Raw genomic sequence first — 17,916 nt, 5'->3', positions numbered from 1 at the left:
TCCTCATCCGATGAGACCGATGACCTCGCTGTCTGGTCTTCTTCCCCAAAACAACCCAACCCCAACATATGGAAACGCTGAGTGGGCTTAGTTAATATTTGCTGCCAGAGTCGGGGATGTTAAGGCTCTTATTTTTTACTTTCCTCACTTTTCTAAGAACAGTGGTGTCCATGTACAGACGGGAAAATGCGAACAATTACGTAGCAATACCACCACCATCACACTTGAACACAGACTCTGATGGAAAAATTTCGCGACACAGTTGTGAAACTGTATCAGAGACACTTCGCGCCCTTTTGTGGGAATTATCCTTGTCTTCGAGCAGGAGCTGCTTCAAGAGTTACTAAATCCAATTAATATGTCTCTAAATGATCGATGCTCAGTAGTTTGCTTTAATTTTGCGATGTTTACTGCCACACTTGAACATGGTCTCCAAAAAACGATCGCTGCACACTTGTGAAACCTCCGTGAGATACTTCACACACTTTTGTGGGAACCTGATTTTACACGCCGAAGCTAGGATATAAGGAGGTTGAAGGAAATATCTCTGTAACTCTAAACAGCACACTCACCATTTTTCGAGTTTAAGATCCTACAGCTGCTGTGGTGTTCATCACTTTTATGGAACGGTGAGTGGGCTTATTTTTATATTTGCTGCTGCTGGAGTCAGGGATGTTATTTCCCTCATTTCTACAAGCGCACTCTTGTGTCTAAGCACAGATGGGAAAATCAGAACAATTAGAAGCACTGTCCTACAGACGAGAAAAGGGCTGGAATTTATGGTGAATTTTCGGTGTCCTATAGCTGCTAGTCTGGAGATGCTCTGAAGCCACAATGGTGAATGAGGGACAGCATCAAGCCAGAGATGGATGGTCTGCTTGGACATGTCACTGAATGCTCAAACAAAGAAGACATCAGATTACTCTCAGAGCTTTCCGTTGATACCTTCCCCCAGTCTTGTACAAACAAGTCTGTAGAGATTCCTATCCCCTGCACAAAGGATATCTTGTGAATGGAGCATTCTGATTGGCTCTTACTGAATTTAACCGCCAAACTGCTGCTGCTGCCAGTGTGGGAGCACTGTCTGCCATTTTCTGCAGATGAGAGTTTCAGCAGCAAAACAATTTTGTAAAGATATAAAAACAAACATACAGCAGTTATCTTGCACTGACAGTTATACCCTGCAAAAGTGGTCGACAGATCATGAAATACTGAACCTACCTCCAGAGACACTTCCTCTATTACAATGCTCTGCTACTGTCGATGAATGCTTGAATTTTTCAGCTTGAAACAGATCGCCAACCGGGTTATATCACCACATACCATACTGATGTAGTAAACGCACAATTCGTATTGTGCACCATACAAAAGCACTACTCCTACATATAGCAGACAGATTCCAAAATACGCAAGCGCATGTAATCCTAGAGTCTGGAGATGGCTGTAGAAAGCATGGCAGTAAGCAAGCAGGTTGGAGCTGGAAACAGTAACATTTTTGTACCAGGGGCTGGTGGGGAGAGGGGGGGGGGGGGGGCGTGGTGGAAACCAGACCAGCCTTTGTACACCAGTTCTAGCCCTTTCAGCTCTAGATATGGGATGACTGCAATATACAACTACAGAATCGATAGCGTGTTTCACCGTGTGCAGGACTGATTAACTGTTTTAAACCCAAACAAACAAGTATCTACAGTATGGTTCTCTGTACTCTCCGCCGATCACTATCTTGCGATGTCATCTAACAAACAGTTCCTGTATGGCAACATTCTACTGTACTTCTATTGAGGTAATAGTGATACACGCGAGTTGATGCTTTCATCCACAAAACAGAACCATCTGCCTCTAAACGTATCTGCATCTGCGTTGAAGAACGACAGAAAGTGGATGGAGTGGTCGGTTGAGACGGAGCTGTAAAGAAGTACGAATTAATGGGAGACTGATTATGCATTCTAGAGAGAGATGTTGTTGCTCGTCATTTAACGCTTTCTTTTTCCGTTGCTCTGTCGGGGAGGATCAATTGTGTGGCATAACCTGCGTTCGACTTGTATACAACTGCATGTTCTGTCTGTGGCTTAGAGCACTGTCTACTTACGATCGTTAACAGCAGACCTCTCAGTCATCACAGGACTTCCATGTCACATGTGATGATGAGAAGCATGTCTATCCTCTTTCTGCACTTTCCTCTAGACGAGAAAAGATTTACGCAACGTACTCCATTCCCTTGCCGCATCTTGGGGATAAAATCGAGTCTTCAGTTTCATAACTACAGTGATTCTAAGTTAGCTACAAGTGTTTGTGAGCTACTGCAATCCCAATGCACACATCTGCTCGACAAATGTCCTGTTTATGGAGTTAGTGGCGGCATGCCTTGTAATTTCACATGTCAAACACGGCTGATATGCGTTTGACTGTTTTCTTGTAGGAGAAATTCTCCGTTACTATCGATCATTTTTTTATAGGACTGGTGCAAGCATAGTATAATTCCTAACCGTGATCAGGTGTGAACAGTGGGCGATATACACCTCTGGAAGGCTGTATTGTGCATGTATAAAAAAGTATCGACTTTTTAAGGAAGTAGTTTTTTTCATTTTACTGTTTGTCACCATAGTTTACCGTATAGAAATCTGAAAGGAGAACGTATGCCAGGTGCTGGAAATACATTTCTTACATTGGGGTAGTAAAAGCGGTGCCGTCCACATGCAACGATTTAACATTAAGGGTGTTTCAAGTGCATAACCGTGTAGACTTAGGTATGCATGTGTTTATGTTCTCTCATACCAATAACTTCTTGGTGATGACCCACAGACATTAGAACAATTATTTAGAATTGATAGTACAGCTGTTTTACGTGAAATTCTTCAAACACCGTCCATCTGAAGCTCCATCACGCATAAAAACGCCTGTTTCTTCTTCTTCTTCTTAAACGTCTGCTGTTACATCACAGCATTTTCGTATCTGTTATACAGCGATAAGGCGTGCTAACGTCCTTCACATGTGCGCATCTGGAGAAATCTTGTGCTCTTGGATGGGTGCGGGACGAGCAGTTACGGACTCAGTTCGTTCTATTTCTTCACGAAATGTGGAGTGGTCTACTTCTGGTCAGCTGCAGATTACATCGGTGGCAGTGTTACAGGGAGCATTGATCAAAGACAATGCAAGGAGATCTTTCAGTCTCCAACTTTATCCTAAGAATGGGAGAATGCACTGTGACTCCCTTCTGCATAGGGAAAGATCGTAAATTACGTACTATGATCGAAGTACTAGAAATGTATAGATTACTGTCTGGTATATTTTGGTGTGTATGTTCGAGAATTAACAATGAATGAACGTACTGCACAGTCATCTATCAACATTCTCAATGGTACTCGCTAAATGGAGGACGGACAGTTTAGTGATGATACAGAAATCGGGAAGCGTGCCGCCGTGTCATTGGTTGGCCTTGTAAAAAACTGGTAAAATTGCTAAAATTGATCGCACAATCAACTGTGATGCTTATAACAGTACATAGGTGGTGTCTTTTCGAATCCATCCTTCCACTGGTATATTGTTCATTACCACATAATGATTGACTGACATTGCTTGTCTGAGATGGACAAAGAGTCTCGGTGGAGCTGAAACGCCTTCCGGGTATGGCTACCACTGAACCAGGGATTCCGTACATGACTGCAATATGAGGAATCGATCGAAACAGAACACTGACCCATCAGCTATCCGCTCATTGTGAAAAACGAATTTAAATGTAGAGATCATCAATCACCTTCCGACAGCTGTTTGTAAATGATCCACAATGCTGCAAAACTCTTCCAGTTTCCATATGTTGTGACTTATTTCAATCATCCAGTATGGGTGCTGTGTGAGCAACAGCAACAAAGTTTACACCATGGATGGAAATGTGTTAATGTCAGTTTAGAGACTGACACACACTTTGAAGTTATGATTAAATAAACAAAATGTATGGCGTTGTAAAAAGCTATGTCATACATTGCTTGGATGTGTTGTAGCAAAATAAATAAAGAAATAAATAAAGACAATGTTACAAACAGCAATACAGGTACACAGGGTCCGTCTCTTGTGGCTGATGGTATAGTCTATGGGATATGGTCCTCCTCCTAAGGTACAGGCGATGAAACTTTACACTTGTCTCTGAAGGCAACTGAGTATATCAGTAACTGTATATTTAATGAGGGTCGGCACATATGCACTATGGCAGCAAATAGACAATATTTGTTTTTGATATCTATATCTGAAGATAGTGATGTGGTAAAAATGTTATCATGTCCTCCACCTGATGACATTAGAGGAGTTTTTATATTTTGTAGTTTATTTTTGCTTTTTTCTCTGTTGAATGGTACAAAATACGGATGATAAAAAAAAAAGGTTCAAATGGCTCTGAGCACTATGGGACTTAACTTCTGAGGTCGTCAGTCCCCTAGAACTTAGAACTACTTAAACCTAACTAACCTAAGGACAGAACACACATCCATGCCCGCGGCAGGATTCGAATCTGCGACCGCAGCGGTCGCGCGGTTCCAGACTGTAGCGCGTAGAACCGCTCAGCCACGAATGCACCCTGAGGAAAGCAGATCTCCTTGAGATTACAGTACCTGTATGTAGTTTGGAGACGCACTGCACTGCAGTAGCAAAATCCTCGTACATTGGAGAAGCTCTACAATGTCGCAAATCTCCTCCAGTTTCCATATGATGTGACTGTCTTTATTTAAAATCATGCAGTATGTGTGTTGTTGGGGAGAAAGTTTGATTGTCGTTGGTCTTAGACATTGTACACTATTGGCGGAGCTATGACATCATGTTCCAGTTTCCACAGAATGGTGAAATCACAGTCCTGTCACACTAACTCAGCCCATGGGTTGAAGAAAGTGATAGATATAGGGATCTCCGACTTTGGAGAGGGTAAGAGGAAGTGAACAGAGATTGGGGAAGGAGAAGATGGACAGAGAGAGATGGGCGAGCTGCCGATGGGTGGGGAGGGGAGCAGGAGGAGATGGACAGAGTGGTAGGTGGAGGAGGTGGACACAGAGAAGCTGGAGAAGGAGAAGAACAGCGAGGGAGGGGCAGGAGGAGATGGACATCCCACTGGTGGGGGGCAGGGAAGAGGAGGAGGAGGAGATGGAAATAGAGGGGAGGGGGCAGAGAAGATGGCCGCAAAGAAGGGAAGGAAGAGACTGACTAATAGAATTAAAATGAATATACACCTTGCATGGGGGCTTAATTAAATAATTTTGAAAATACTTTTAATTTTAGTATGTCCGATTACGTAAGTCTCGTAATCGGTTGGCCCTGACTAGAATTATTACGCTATCTGACTGCAACAAACAATGTAAGAAAATTTCCGTAAACACAGTTAATTAATTAAGTCCCCAGCAACTATAAAATCTACAAATCCTGGCACAAATGTAACTGTTCTGTATGTGGGAGTGTGACTCAACGTCCACATCTGGCACGGTTCTTTTCCAACAAGACAAGAATTTTTAAATACCAACTATACTGGCGTGACAAAAAAAATTTAGAAAAACTATAATTACGCAAGAAAATCACAATTACACTCTAATCCAAGAACACAAGCCAGATGCTTTGTTGACTGAACCTGTAGTGACACATTATTTCAGATACACAACCAATAAATAAAAAAAAACATTGTAATTTTTACCTTCATATATATTGACGAAATGCACTCATTACAATAACATCTGCTATCTCTCCCATCAAATAACTGCATAAGACATGGAACTACACTCTTTACTACAACATCTTACTCCAACTTCACAACAACCACGAGCTCTGCCCACGCACACACTGCTACGAGCTCTCGACAAAACTGACTCTATGAGTTCTCAACACGCACTGTCCTCTCCGAAGTCACAACAAGCACTGACTTCCACGAACCCTAAACAGGCACTGTGGAGGCGGCTTAATAGTACTCTTTGGCGCACTCTCTGGCGCAGTGGCACAGTGTAGCCACCTTTCATATGCCCCTCCTCCACAGGCCAGAATTTGATGGTATTTTTGCCAGCATTGGTGGTGAAAATACCACCAAATTCGTCCAGAAAAATACAGACAAAAATAAAAGATAATATTAATACCTAAACAACACATAACTAGTTAAAAATTTTGGCTTTGCACTGACCTTTCACTAACCTAATATATGAAATACAGTAGGCAATACAAATTCTTTTCATACACGTGACTTTACATAATAGTTTACACAATATACAAAAAATCAGTTTATACAAATGTTCACATAAAATGCTTTCAATGATTAGTTTATACAACAAAAAGATACTAATAGGTGACATCTTTTCAGTAGAAGCAGTCCATCAGTTGCACCCAGTAAGGTTTAGCAGGTACACCCAGCAACAAGTAACATTAGTTCAGTAGAAGCAATCCATCAGAGGTACCCAGCAATGTTAAGCAGGTGCAGACACCAATAAGTGATATCATTTCAGTAGAAGCAGTCCATTAGTTGCACCCAGCAATGTTGAGAGCAGGTGCCGACAGCAACAAGTGACTTCATTTCAGTAGGAGTAGTCCATCAGTTGCACCCAGTAAAGTTTAGTAGGTGCAGACAGCAAAAAGTAACATCATTTCAGTAGAAACAGTTCTAACAGTGGCACTCAGTAAAGTTCAAGAGGTACACACAGCAACAAGTCACATTAGTTCAGTAGAAGCAGTCCATCAGTGGCACCCAGCAATGTTGAGTTGGTGCAGACAGCAACAAGTGACTTCATTTCAGTAAAAACAGTTCATCAGTTGCACCCAGCAATGTTGAGTAGGTGCAGACAGCAACAAGTGACTTCATTTCAGTAAAAACAGTTCATCAGTTGCACCCAGCCATGTTGAGTAGGTGCAGACAGCAACAAGTGACTTCATTTCAGTAAAAACAGTTCATCAGTTGCACCCAGCAATGTTGAGAGCAGGTGCAGACACCAACAAGTGACTTCATTTCAGTAGAAGCAGTCCATCAGTTGCACCCAGCAATGTTGAGTAGGTGCAGACACCAACAAGTGACATCATTTCAGTAAAAACAGTTCATCAGTTGCACCCAGCAATGTTGAGCAGGTGCAAACAGCAACAAGTGACTTCATTTCAGTAGAAGCAGTCAATCAGTTGCACCCAGCAATGTTGAGCAGGTGCCGACACCAACAAGTGACATCATTTCAGTAGAAGCAGTCCATCAGTTGCACCCAGCAATGTTGAGAGCAGGTGCAGACACCAAAAAGTCACATTTCTCAGCAGAAGCAGTTCCACAAAATTCACTAACACTGATCACACAGTTCATCAGCAGAAATTAAACACGACCAAATGTCACACATCATGTTGAAAAGTGCCGGTAACAGTTCAGAATATTTATCTTCACTAATCAGACAGTCCAGGCATGAACAATAGTTTGAATGCACATACAGTGCTTTTACACTAAACATACAAATCATAACAAACACATAAATGATATCAGATAATTATCCTATTAACTATTACAATACACAAATACCAGTAAACCTATAATATTCATGGGTGTCAGTGCAAGCCACTACAAACAAATAAAATAATATTCAGGAGATAGGTGGTTAGGATTAGTAAAGGAAAACACACAAAACACACTCACTCATCCTTCATCCACATTAAGTACTACTGTGTAATTGAATAGTGTTAACTGTGTAAATGTAATTCTGTCAAAATCTGATGTTCATCATGTGTATCAAGTAGTAGTGGCAGCAATGTATAATAGTCAATAGTAGTTAGTCAAGCAGTCCATCAGTTGCACCCAGCAATGTTGAGAGCAGGTGCAGACACCAAAAAGTCACATTTCTCAGCAGAAGCAGTTCCACAAAATTCACTAACACTGATCACACAGTTCATCAGCAGAAATTAAACACGACCAAATGTCACACATCATGTTGAAAAGTGCCGGTAACAGTTCAGAATATTTATCTTCACTAATCAGACAGTCCAGGCATGAACAATAGTTTGAATGCACATACAGTGCTTTTACACTAAACATACAAATCATAACAAACACATAAATGATATCAGATAATTATCCTATTAACTATTACAATACACAAATACCAGTAAACCTATAATATTCATGGGTGTCAGTGCAAGCCACTACAAACAAATAAAATAATATTCAGGAGATAGGTGGTTAGGATTAGTAAAGGAAAACACACAAAACACACTCACTCATCCTTCATCCACATTAAGTACTACTGTGTAATTGAATAGTGTTAACTGTGTAAATGTAATTCTGTCAAAATCTGATGTTCATCATGTGTATCAAGTAGTAGTGGCAGCAATGTATAATAGTCAATAGTAGTTAGTCAACGTCATAGTCATCATGTCAAGACCAATGTTTGCCAAGCCAGATCAAAATGTACTGTTGTTGAACAACTGTCAGTGAGCCAAGATATGCAATTACTTCCTCTCTCCAAAAAAAATATATACTGCTTAGTTATTTAACAAAGTGTGTGTATAGACCATCTTCCTTCTATTTTAATGTTCTAGTCTGCTATCTTCATCCTCCTTGTTCCATAAGACCAACAACAACAAAAAATATGCTCCTCACTTACTTTGCCTCTTATACACCAAAACTCCAATAATCATCTGCATCACATAATCTCAATACGTCACTAATACCTCTTCAATACGTCTTATCATCAATATCATTTACCTTACCTCTTGTCCACAAAAACTCCAATAATCAACAACTTAATATACTCTCAATACCTCAATAATACGTCGATAAATATAAACCTCAGCACCAATATCATTTCACTTCCAACACAACTCTTTCCTCTAGTCAGTCTCCTCGAACAAGTACAGATAAAATCCTAATGCAACTTCAATTCAGCATCCCATACAATCCGAAGACACAGTGTCCACACACAACCTCTGTGTAATCCATCTGACCCAAATTTTCTACTCATTATCAATTATAAGATACATTTTGGTTCCTTGTCCATCATTAAATAAAAGAAATGCATACCTGACCTCTAACAGACTTAGTTCGAATAACTCTCAGTAATTAAGTACGATTACGGAGTGTGAATGATCATAATATTTCACAGTGTGTACACCACTTCAAGAATCATAGCAGAAGCAAACATGTGGAGTATTTTTTGTGTCAAGTGTCACTTCCTATTTCAATTGCTTACGAAAAATGCAGTCTAATAATTGTTAATGGTCTAAACCTAGTTTCGGTCTGTCATGTCGTTAGCCTCCTTCCTATTTGCATAAATTTATACAGCTTCCATAAAACCTCAGCTCATGTGACTTCAATGACTTTCTTGTACTAATGTCGTTCGTCGAATTATAGCAGTGAATTTTCTTATCTTAAAAATATAAGGCACTGAGCGTAAGCAAAACAAGCAATAGCGAATAAATAGACCAGTAAAGAACAGAATGTCAACAAGTGGATGCAGCACAATTCCTACAACGAGGCTCTGCCAAGCGAACAATCTATAATTAATACAGTAATGTGACCTAAACTCTATGTTCATACACAGTATATCAGCAGTTCTATATACCAAATTAAAGAGCAGTTATGGCAACAAAACAGAAATGTGTAAATATGTAATCCATGCAAAAAGCAGCAAACATATATCTTACGTAATAAACAAGTCATTAGCATCATATCAGCATAAGCAAATAAATGTTCATATGTCATCCTAATAAATAAACATGAAGGCGCAAGCAGATAAATCACAAAGTATAACCTACATACATAACCACAGTCAGCACAATAAATCAGGTTACAATTATAATTTAAATAAATAAGCACAGCAGACACATAATAAGAAAATATGACATCAGTGAAAAAGCATAGCACCCAAGCGATGCATAATCTATACAAGTCACAACCCAGTTCATTAATCAATAATTGTCAAAATCAGTCAGTGAAAAAGCATAGCAGCCAAGCGATGCATAATATACACAAGTTACAACCCAGTTCATTAATCAATAATTGTCAAAATCAGTAAATGTACACAAGCACGTCGCTTCACAAGTAAATCCATAGAACATAAAATTAGCACAAAGTATGAATCACGTAATCGCGAGCAGCAAATTACGTCTAAAGTACGTACCTATGTGGAAATATGTTACCTGAAAAATAAACTCAATTAATAGTTACCCTTTTTTAGTTAATTAGTTTCTTCTTGGAAATTACATTCTTCCTGAAAATTTCTCGATAGCAGGTCGTCTTAACGTCGGAGACACACAGAGTTTACCTGAAGTTCTTAAATATTTTATAGAACCGTATCCTGCAAAATACTGAATGTTAATAACAGAATTCATCAAGTCACTATAGCTTTATACTGAATTTAGTCGGAGAAATTAGACTGTGTGTTTGTTTACGGCTGTCAGTGCATTCGCACTGAGCGCTCGATCAGCTGTAGACGCGTGACGTAGGAAGCTATTGTTCGCGGTCAACGACTGCCTTGTGCGGCGCGCAGACTTGACTGTTGCTTTGAGTATGTGCCGCCGCCAAAACACAGCGCGGTATCCTTGTACTCTCCGCATGTTTACATCTAGCTGTTAGTTTCTCACAAGTATGTCATTCCACAAAAATTTTGACGTTTGATATATGATGTATTCCTTTAGAGCGTCGAGATTTAAGAGTTTCTACTTCGACAGTGTTATCATGTATAATTTTGCGAATTCTGTATGGACCGTTATAAAGCAGAAAAAATTTGCGACACAAGCCTTTTCCTTTGTGAGACAAACGGTGGGATTTAATTAATACCTTTTGACCAACTGACAAGAATTTTGAACGACCAGGACGCTTAGCTGATTTCTCTCTTCTAGCAGCCGCAGATGCAATATTTCGTAGAGCCAGGTTGACAACTTCAGAATGCCGCAGTTTCCGTGAAGGCGGAAAAGGAACTATTTCAGAAATGCGATTTGTCGGTGCTTTATTTTTTAATATCAATAGAGGCGGTAAAGAAGTTGAATCATTAGGGAGTTCATTCAGAATGTTTTGAAAAATATGAAGATACTGATCCCAAGTTCTGTGATTCTGATGACAATAAAGACGGCACAATTTATTGATTTCCTTCATCCATCTCTCTGAAGCATTAGATTGAGGGTGAAAAAGTGAAATGAAAATTGGTTTAATTTTACGACGCTGTAGAGTACGAAGCCAAATTTTAGAACGAAACTGTGGTCCAATATCTGATATAACCTTGTCAACATGACCAACTTCTTTAAGAAAATGTTTGATAAAAGCATTAGATACTGAACGAGCTGTTGCTTTGCGTAAAGGTGTAAAACACACATATTTTGACGTCAACTCCACTGCTACGAAAATGTACGCAAAACCATTAGTAGGACGAACCACTGGACCGAACAAATCGACTGCAGCCATCTCCTTTAATTTCGCTGGAATGATGGGAAACAACGGTGCTCTGTGAGAAATCGTTGGAGGCTTAGCCATTTGACATAATTTACATTTGGCAAGAACAGATCGAATACGTTTTTCCATATTACTGAAATAACAATTTTCTCGTAATTTACGAAAGCATTTTCTGGGACCAAAGTGCGCATAACTGAAATGCGTATACCAAATCAGCTTATTAACCCACTCATCAGGAATACAAACTAACCAAACAGAGTTGTCGACCGATTTTCGTTTAAAAGAAATGTCATTGCGAACTGAATAGCATCTAGTTTCTCTGGATCAGGAAGAATACCTTCTGTAGCAATAATGTGACCGAGAAATTTCACCTGAGAACGACCAGATTCAGATTTTTCTAAGTTCACTGTAATGCCAACATTTGCAAAAATACGTAACAATGAATCCAAAATTTTGTTGTGCTCACTCCAAGAATGTTTAGCAATAATAATGTCGTCAACATAAGAAGTAACATTGTCACGAAGATAAACAGGTAAAATTTCATTTAAGCTACGAATGAATGCTGCTGAAGATACTGTAAGTCCAAACGGTAATTTCCGAAGTCACTTTTGGGTACATTAGTCAAATCCGGTTATTGTTTAATTACTCACTAGATAGATTGATAGTCGAAGAGTTGTTTTTGACAGATGCAAAGAATAGTAAAAGAGTAGGCAGCGGTACAGAAAACTAAAAGGGAAATAGCACCACTACAGCTCGGGGCCCTATGCTCGCTACCGCACATATTCACTTAGTGTAGTGAAGCCCCTGAGGACTTTAATAGCTGCACATAATTTCAGGTTTGTGACTTTGTGGTAAATTTGGCGGAAGTGCGTACGTAAATTGATCCAGCCATGAACATGGATGTATGTCATCCTTAGAATTGCGGAAGATCTTAAATTTCCGGACAGTCAAAAAGTGTTTATAATCAAAGTTCTCGCCTCGTGGCGACAAAGACCTACCGCGTCTGTCCCAGTCCGAATGTCGATTATTGTTAAATTCACGCGCCTCGCGCTCTCTTACTGCCTCCCGTAAATGAAATAAATTACTTTCTTCATACCCCTCTGCTATCTGTGATTCTAAGTTCCTTCTACTGTCCTTTCCTACTATTTCGCCTTCAATTTGTTTGACTTGCTTCCGTAATGCCTCAAATTCCCTTTTCACACGTTCATTAAATTTTCCCTGATTTTCAACATGCTTATTTATGTTCTGATACTCTTCAGTTTCTGCAAATGGTAATGGAACTGTATCATCTGAATCTCTGTCCCCATGTAAACTAAGATTTGTCAGTTTATCTGAAATTTCCTCCACTCTTTCCGATAAGTCACCAAATTGTTCTTTCTGTTTATTTACGTCTTCCGTAAGTGTCGCGACTCGGGTTTCAGCATTGTCACATTTGGTAGCTAGCTGTTCATATTGTTGTGTTAGGTTATTTAATCTGTCATTTGGTACGGATCCTTCGATTCTCTCAAATATTTCTTCCTTATCCTTTGCACGTTGTAAATTTAACTCTGAAAAATTCTGTACTATCACGCGATCTCTTTCTTCCTGTTCTCTATCCTGTTCCCTTTGTCTGATTTCTACTGCAATTAATCTATTATTGTGAGAATTCAGAATCGGTTGTACTTCTTCCCTGATTTCTTTCTTTAATTCATCTTTCATATTTTTGAAACATGTCCCTATTCTTGAATCTAACCGTGTTTCCAAAGTTCCCATCTCTGTTTTAATTGTTCCAATCTCTGTTTTTAATTCAGATCCAAACCGTGTTTCCATTGTTCCCATATCAGTTTTAATTGTTCCTATATCAGTTTTAATTTCAGATCGCAAAGTTCCCATCTCTGTTTTAATTGTTTCCATTGTTTCCATTCGTGTTACCATTGTTCCCATTTGTGATCCCAGATTTAATATTGCACCCATCAACTGCTCCATTGTAGCCGGTTCGCAATTCTTTTCGCGCCTAACATTTCCCGCAAAACCAGTTTCCTTCGTCATAGCTGTAAAGCTATCTGTGTTCGATACTATTTCAGAATCTTCTATCGTTAATCTCATATTCTGTAAATTTTCTGATTGAGAAAAATTTTGAAATGGTTCTGGACTATTTTCCCGACTTATTACATTGTTTTCAACTCCATTATCCACCATACTGTTTTCCTGTGTTGGCGAGTTCGCCATGTCAACAATTTCGTTATTCTCACTATTCATCATTTTTGCCTTTTTCATTGATCGCGTAATCATTTAAAAAATATACGAAAGATTCGTCACTGTACGAAAATTACACCCAATGACTCTTTATCTCCAACAATACCATTCACATGCAATGTCTCCCTCAAACACGATCAATCGAACAATTGAAATAATTGCACAAAATTGTCAAATGCGTATGCAAGGCAATAAAAATTAAATTTTGAAAAATACCATTAGAAGAATGCCAATTACCAAATCTACACATGCAATATAACCTACAATTACTAAACTACAATTGCTACAACAATACTACAGTCTACAATTTTCACAATCAGAAGAATCCAAGGGACGATCCGAAGCAGCGGTCGCCACGTGCATGGGGGCTTAATTAAATAATTTTGAAAATACTTTTAATTTTAGTATGTCCGATTACGTAAGTCTCGTAATCGGTTGGCCCTGACTAGAATTATTACGCTATCTGACTGCAACAAACAATGTAAGAAAATTTCCGTAAACACAGTTAATTAATTAAGTCCCCAGCAACTATAAAATCTACAAATCCTGGCACAAATGTAACTGTTCTGTATGTGGGAGTGTGACTCAACGTCCACATCTGGCACGGTTCTTTTCCAACAAGACAAGAATTTTTAAATACCAACTATACTGGCGTGACAAAAAAAATTTAGAAAAACTATAATTACGCAAGAAAATCACAATTACACTCTAATCCAAGAACACAAGCCAGATGCTTTGTTGACTGAACCTGTAGTGACACATTATTTCAGATACACAACCAATAAATAAAAAAAAACATTGTAATTTTTACCTTCATATATATTGACGAAATGCACTCATTACAATAACATCTGCTATCTCTCCCATCAAATAACTGCATAAGACATGGAACTACACTCTTTACTACAACATCTTACTCCAACTTCACAACAACCACGAGCTCTGCCCACGCACACACTGCTACGAGCTCTCGACAAAACTGACTCTATGAGTTCTCAACACGCACTGTCCTCTCCGAAGTCACAACAAGCACTGACTTCCACGAACCCTAAACAGGCACTGTGGAGGCGGCTTAATAGTACTCTTTGGCGCACTCTCTGGCGCAGTGGCACAGTGTAGCCACCTTTCAACCTGACCAACGCCAGTTATTCATCTAGTATGCCAATATAATTGTGCAACTGCTTCCCATTTCATATTTCAGCTTGAAAGAGAAATTTAAGAGAATGATAAAACTATTGCTTATAGAAAATCCTTTCTATTCCGTCAGTGAACACAAATGAAAATACAAGTACAGTGTAATAGACATAAAATGTATATAAGCAGATGGGTCCTAAATAGAAGAAGATATAGTTATGCATGGTGTAATAGAATTAAAATGTGTGTAGGGAGATTGTAAAATACACAGAAAATGTGTAATTATGTGTGATGTTATTGTAGTTAGAAAGATATACCCATGATAATTAAATAGTGTATGTGCTTATTATTTTTTAAGACTGACAATGCAAATATATACTGGGATCTAATCCTTATACCTGGTGTCCAGCTTAAACATATATTAACAAAGAACGTAATAACTCGAGACGTAGCAGAGATATTTTTTGGCAGTTTGCTTCTACATGCATGGTACCTCGAAATGTGTTCTGTGTGCACTCCAGGCAGTTGGTACCGCGTCCGCATGCACGTCACTGCTTTATTAACGTAAACATACATCAGAAGCCACGTGGATTCCACAGCTGAAGGTGTTCTGTGTGCTTACTCTCGCAGAGCTGAAGTCCGTTACACTGATACAACGTCATTTGCAGCATGAATATGGACTGGGACTAATTTATGACGTTCCCACTTATGTAAGAAATGGAACAAGCGGCTTCTAGAAACTGGGATTTTGTTTCAGTGTTGGGCCACCATCAGAGCAAGTAGTTGCACAGGATACTGTTGAACTAATCCGTACGTCCTTCCAGTGGAGTATTTGTAAGTCAACCCAACTAGCAAGTAGTCAGTTACAGTTAACTCATTCAACAACACACCATATTGTCCATAAAAGGTTGCACCCACAGGCGTACAAATTGCAGCTTTATCACAAAATCAAGCCCGGAAGGCATTCGCAGAGACAATTCTGGTGAAAATGGATGAAAAAAAGGCATTCCTCGATTTCTTCTGTTTTTCTAATGAGACTACTTTCTATACTTGGTTCAAATGGCTCTGAGCACTATGGGACTTAACTTCTGAGGTCATCAGTCCCCTAGAACTTAGAACTACTTAAACCTAACTAACCTAAGGACATCACACACATCCATGCCCGAGGCAGGATTCGAACCTGCGACCGTAGCGGTCGCGCGGTTCTAGACTGTAGCGCCTAGAACCGCTCCGCCACCCCGGCCGGCCCATTCTATACTTCTGGCACAGTAAACATGTACAGTTGCTGCATGGAGGAACTGTTCTCGACTCCCCTCCCCACCCCCCTTTTCTCCCCTCTCATATAGTGATAGGGTGCGAACGTGACTCTCTGAAAGTGAATGAGTTGTGTGGATTGTTGAAGGACAGGTTATATGCCCATTCTTCTTCGCAGAGCCTACATTTAATACAACAATGTACATACACATGTTGGAGCTGTATGGTGCGCCTTAACTTACTCATGATGTGATCTTTCAATGAGATGTTGCACCACACCATTTTGCGAACATTATAGGATTTTCTAGGATCGCGTGTTCCCAAATCGCTGGATTGTGGATGTAGTCCATCGATTGCTTACTGCCCTAGAGGCCCAGGCATTACACCACTTGATTTTTTTTCTGTAGGGGTTCATCAGGAATCGAGTGTACCAGACACCAGTTCGTTCTCTACAAGATCTGCGCCAGCTGTATGAAATATTACGCCTGCAGTACTGCAAAACATCTGGGGAGTAGTTGAATATGGATTAGATGTCTATTGTGCCACTAATGGTGCGCATATCAAGTTGTATTAGGTGTGGAAAAAACATTTTGAGTTAACATACTTGTACAAACACACAGTCAAAAAATATCTCAATTACTTCTCACTTTATTACATTTTATATTCTTATGCGTTTAACCAGGATACCCTGTATGTACATCAAAAGCTGCTAAATAAATAAATATTTCATTTCAGCTGTGTCGACCCCAATTCGCCAACATCTAGCACAGGAGCGGCCACGACGACGACCACAACCACAACCACGACCACGCCAGCCCCTCCCACTCCCACCACCGCTCCCACCAGCACCACCACATCCAGCTCTGCCCCCATCCCAGGCACCCCCTGCTCGCCACCACTGATCAGGGTCGCCGACCCGGATGATTGCACACGCTACTACGAGTGCAGCGAGAACTGGACGTGGGTGCATGCTGCCTGCACCTACGGCACCTACTACAACCCCGTGCACAACCGCTGTGAGTTTGGCTTCTGCTAATGTGGAGTCAACTGTATCTCTGGAAGACCTCTCTAGTTCTTCACAATCAACATCATGCTTTTACGAATAAAAACATTCTAAAATCTGTTTACGTTTCTCATATTGCACACCTATCCCAAAGGCCATCCAAAATGAAGCAATGCTGTTGTTACAATTACTGAAATATTCCATGCTATAATGCAGTGCTCGCATGAGTTTACTGTTGAAACCCAACGTTTCGTCTCCATCTGCGGAGGACATCTTCAAGAGACGTTGTTGCTTATTCGAAGATCTTATCCACACCCTGGCTCGCTACTGACTGAAATAAAATCCCTTTCTGTGTGCTCCCATGCAGATGCAGACGTTTCGAGTTTTGAAAACTCATGTTCAGTTGGCTATTGTCGGCTGTTGTCGTTCGCTGTTGCCATCACCCCATAGTGGAAGGCTGGCACACGTCTTCAGCACTGAATCCAAATACCTTTTAGTTTCACACCTTCCTCCTTCCGATTAAAAAGATTGCGGTAATCAGTTATCTCTATTGCCTCCCCGCACAGCCATTAATGGTATCCCCTTGTGGCTGCCAGTACCTGAGTCTTATCCAATCGAACCCGCCAGTCCCCTGACTGGAAAGCATGTTGCACAACTGGTCGATCTTTCTGTTTCTGCTCTTCTGCAGGTGCTCGTGTGTTCTTCTAGACGTTTTTCGACCATTCTTGTGGTAGTAACCTGGTACACCTCTTTACAGCTACATGGTATCCTGTAAATTCGTGCTTTTTTCAGCAGTTTTTGAGCAGCCTTGGTCGAATTTAGAAGTTCCTGCATATTTCGGGTGGGAATGTACATCAGAGCAATGTACTATTTCGCCAAGATCTTTGCTATACGGCCAGTAACGTCTGTAATAAACGGCACGAAA

At 40.1% G+C, this 17,916-nt stretch overlaps 1 protein-coding gene across 1 annotated transcript in view; it reads left to right on the top strand.

Moving 5' to 3' along the window:
* LOC124803179 overlaps positions 1–17,024 on the top strand; it is a 97,216-nt gene extending 80,192 nt beyond the window's left edge. The window contains exon 5 of the mRNA XM_047264363.1: positions 16,835–17,024. Coding sequence (XP_047120319.1) covers positions 16,835–17,024 — 190 coding nt within the window. The remainder of the gene's footprint in view (positions 1–16,834) is intronic.
* Positions 17,025–17,916: the final 892 nt, after the last annotated feature.

The sequence above is a fragment of the Schistocerca piceifrons genome, chromosome 6 (assembly GCF_021461385.2).
Source record: "Schistocerca piceifrons isolate TAMUIC-IGC-003096 chromosome 6, iqSchPice1.1, whole genome shotgun sequence".
Classification (NCBI taxonomy): domain Eukaryota; kingdom Metazoa; phylum Arthropoda; class Insecta; order Orthoptera; family Acrididae; genus Schistocerca; species Schistocerca piceifrons.
The sequence above is the reverse complement of the archived record's forward strand: the minus strand, read 5'-3'. Positions and strand labels throughout refer to the sequence as shown.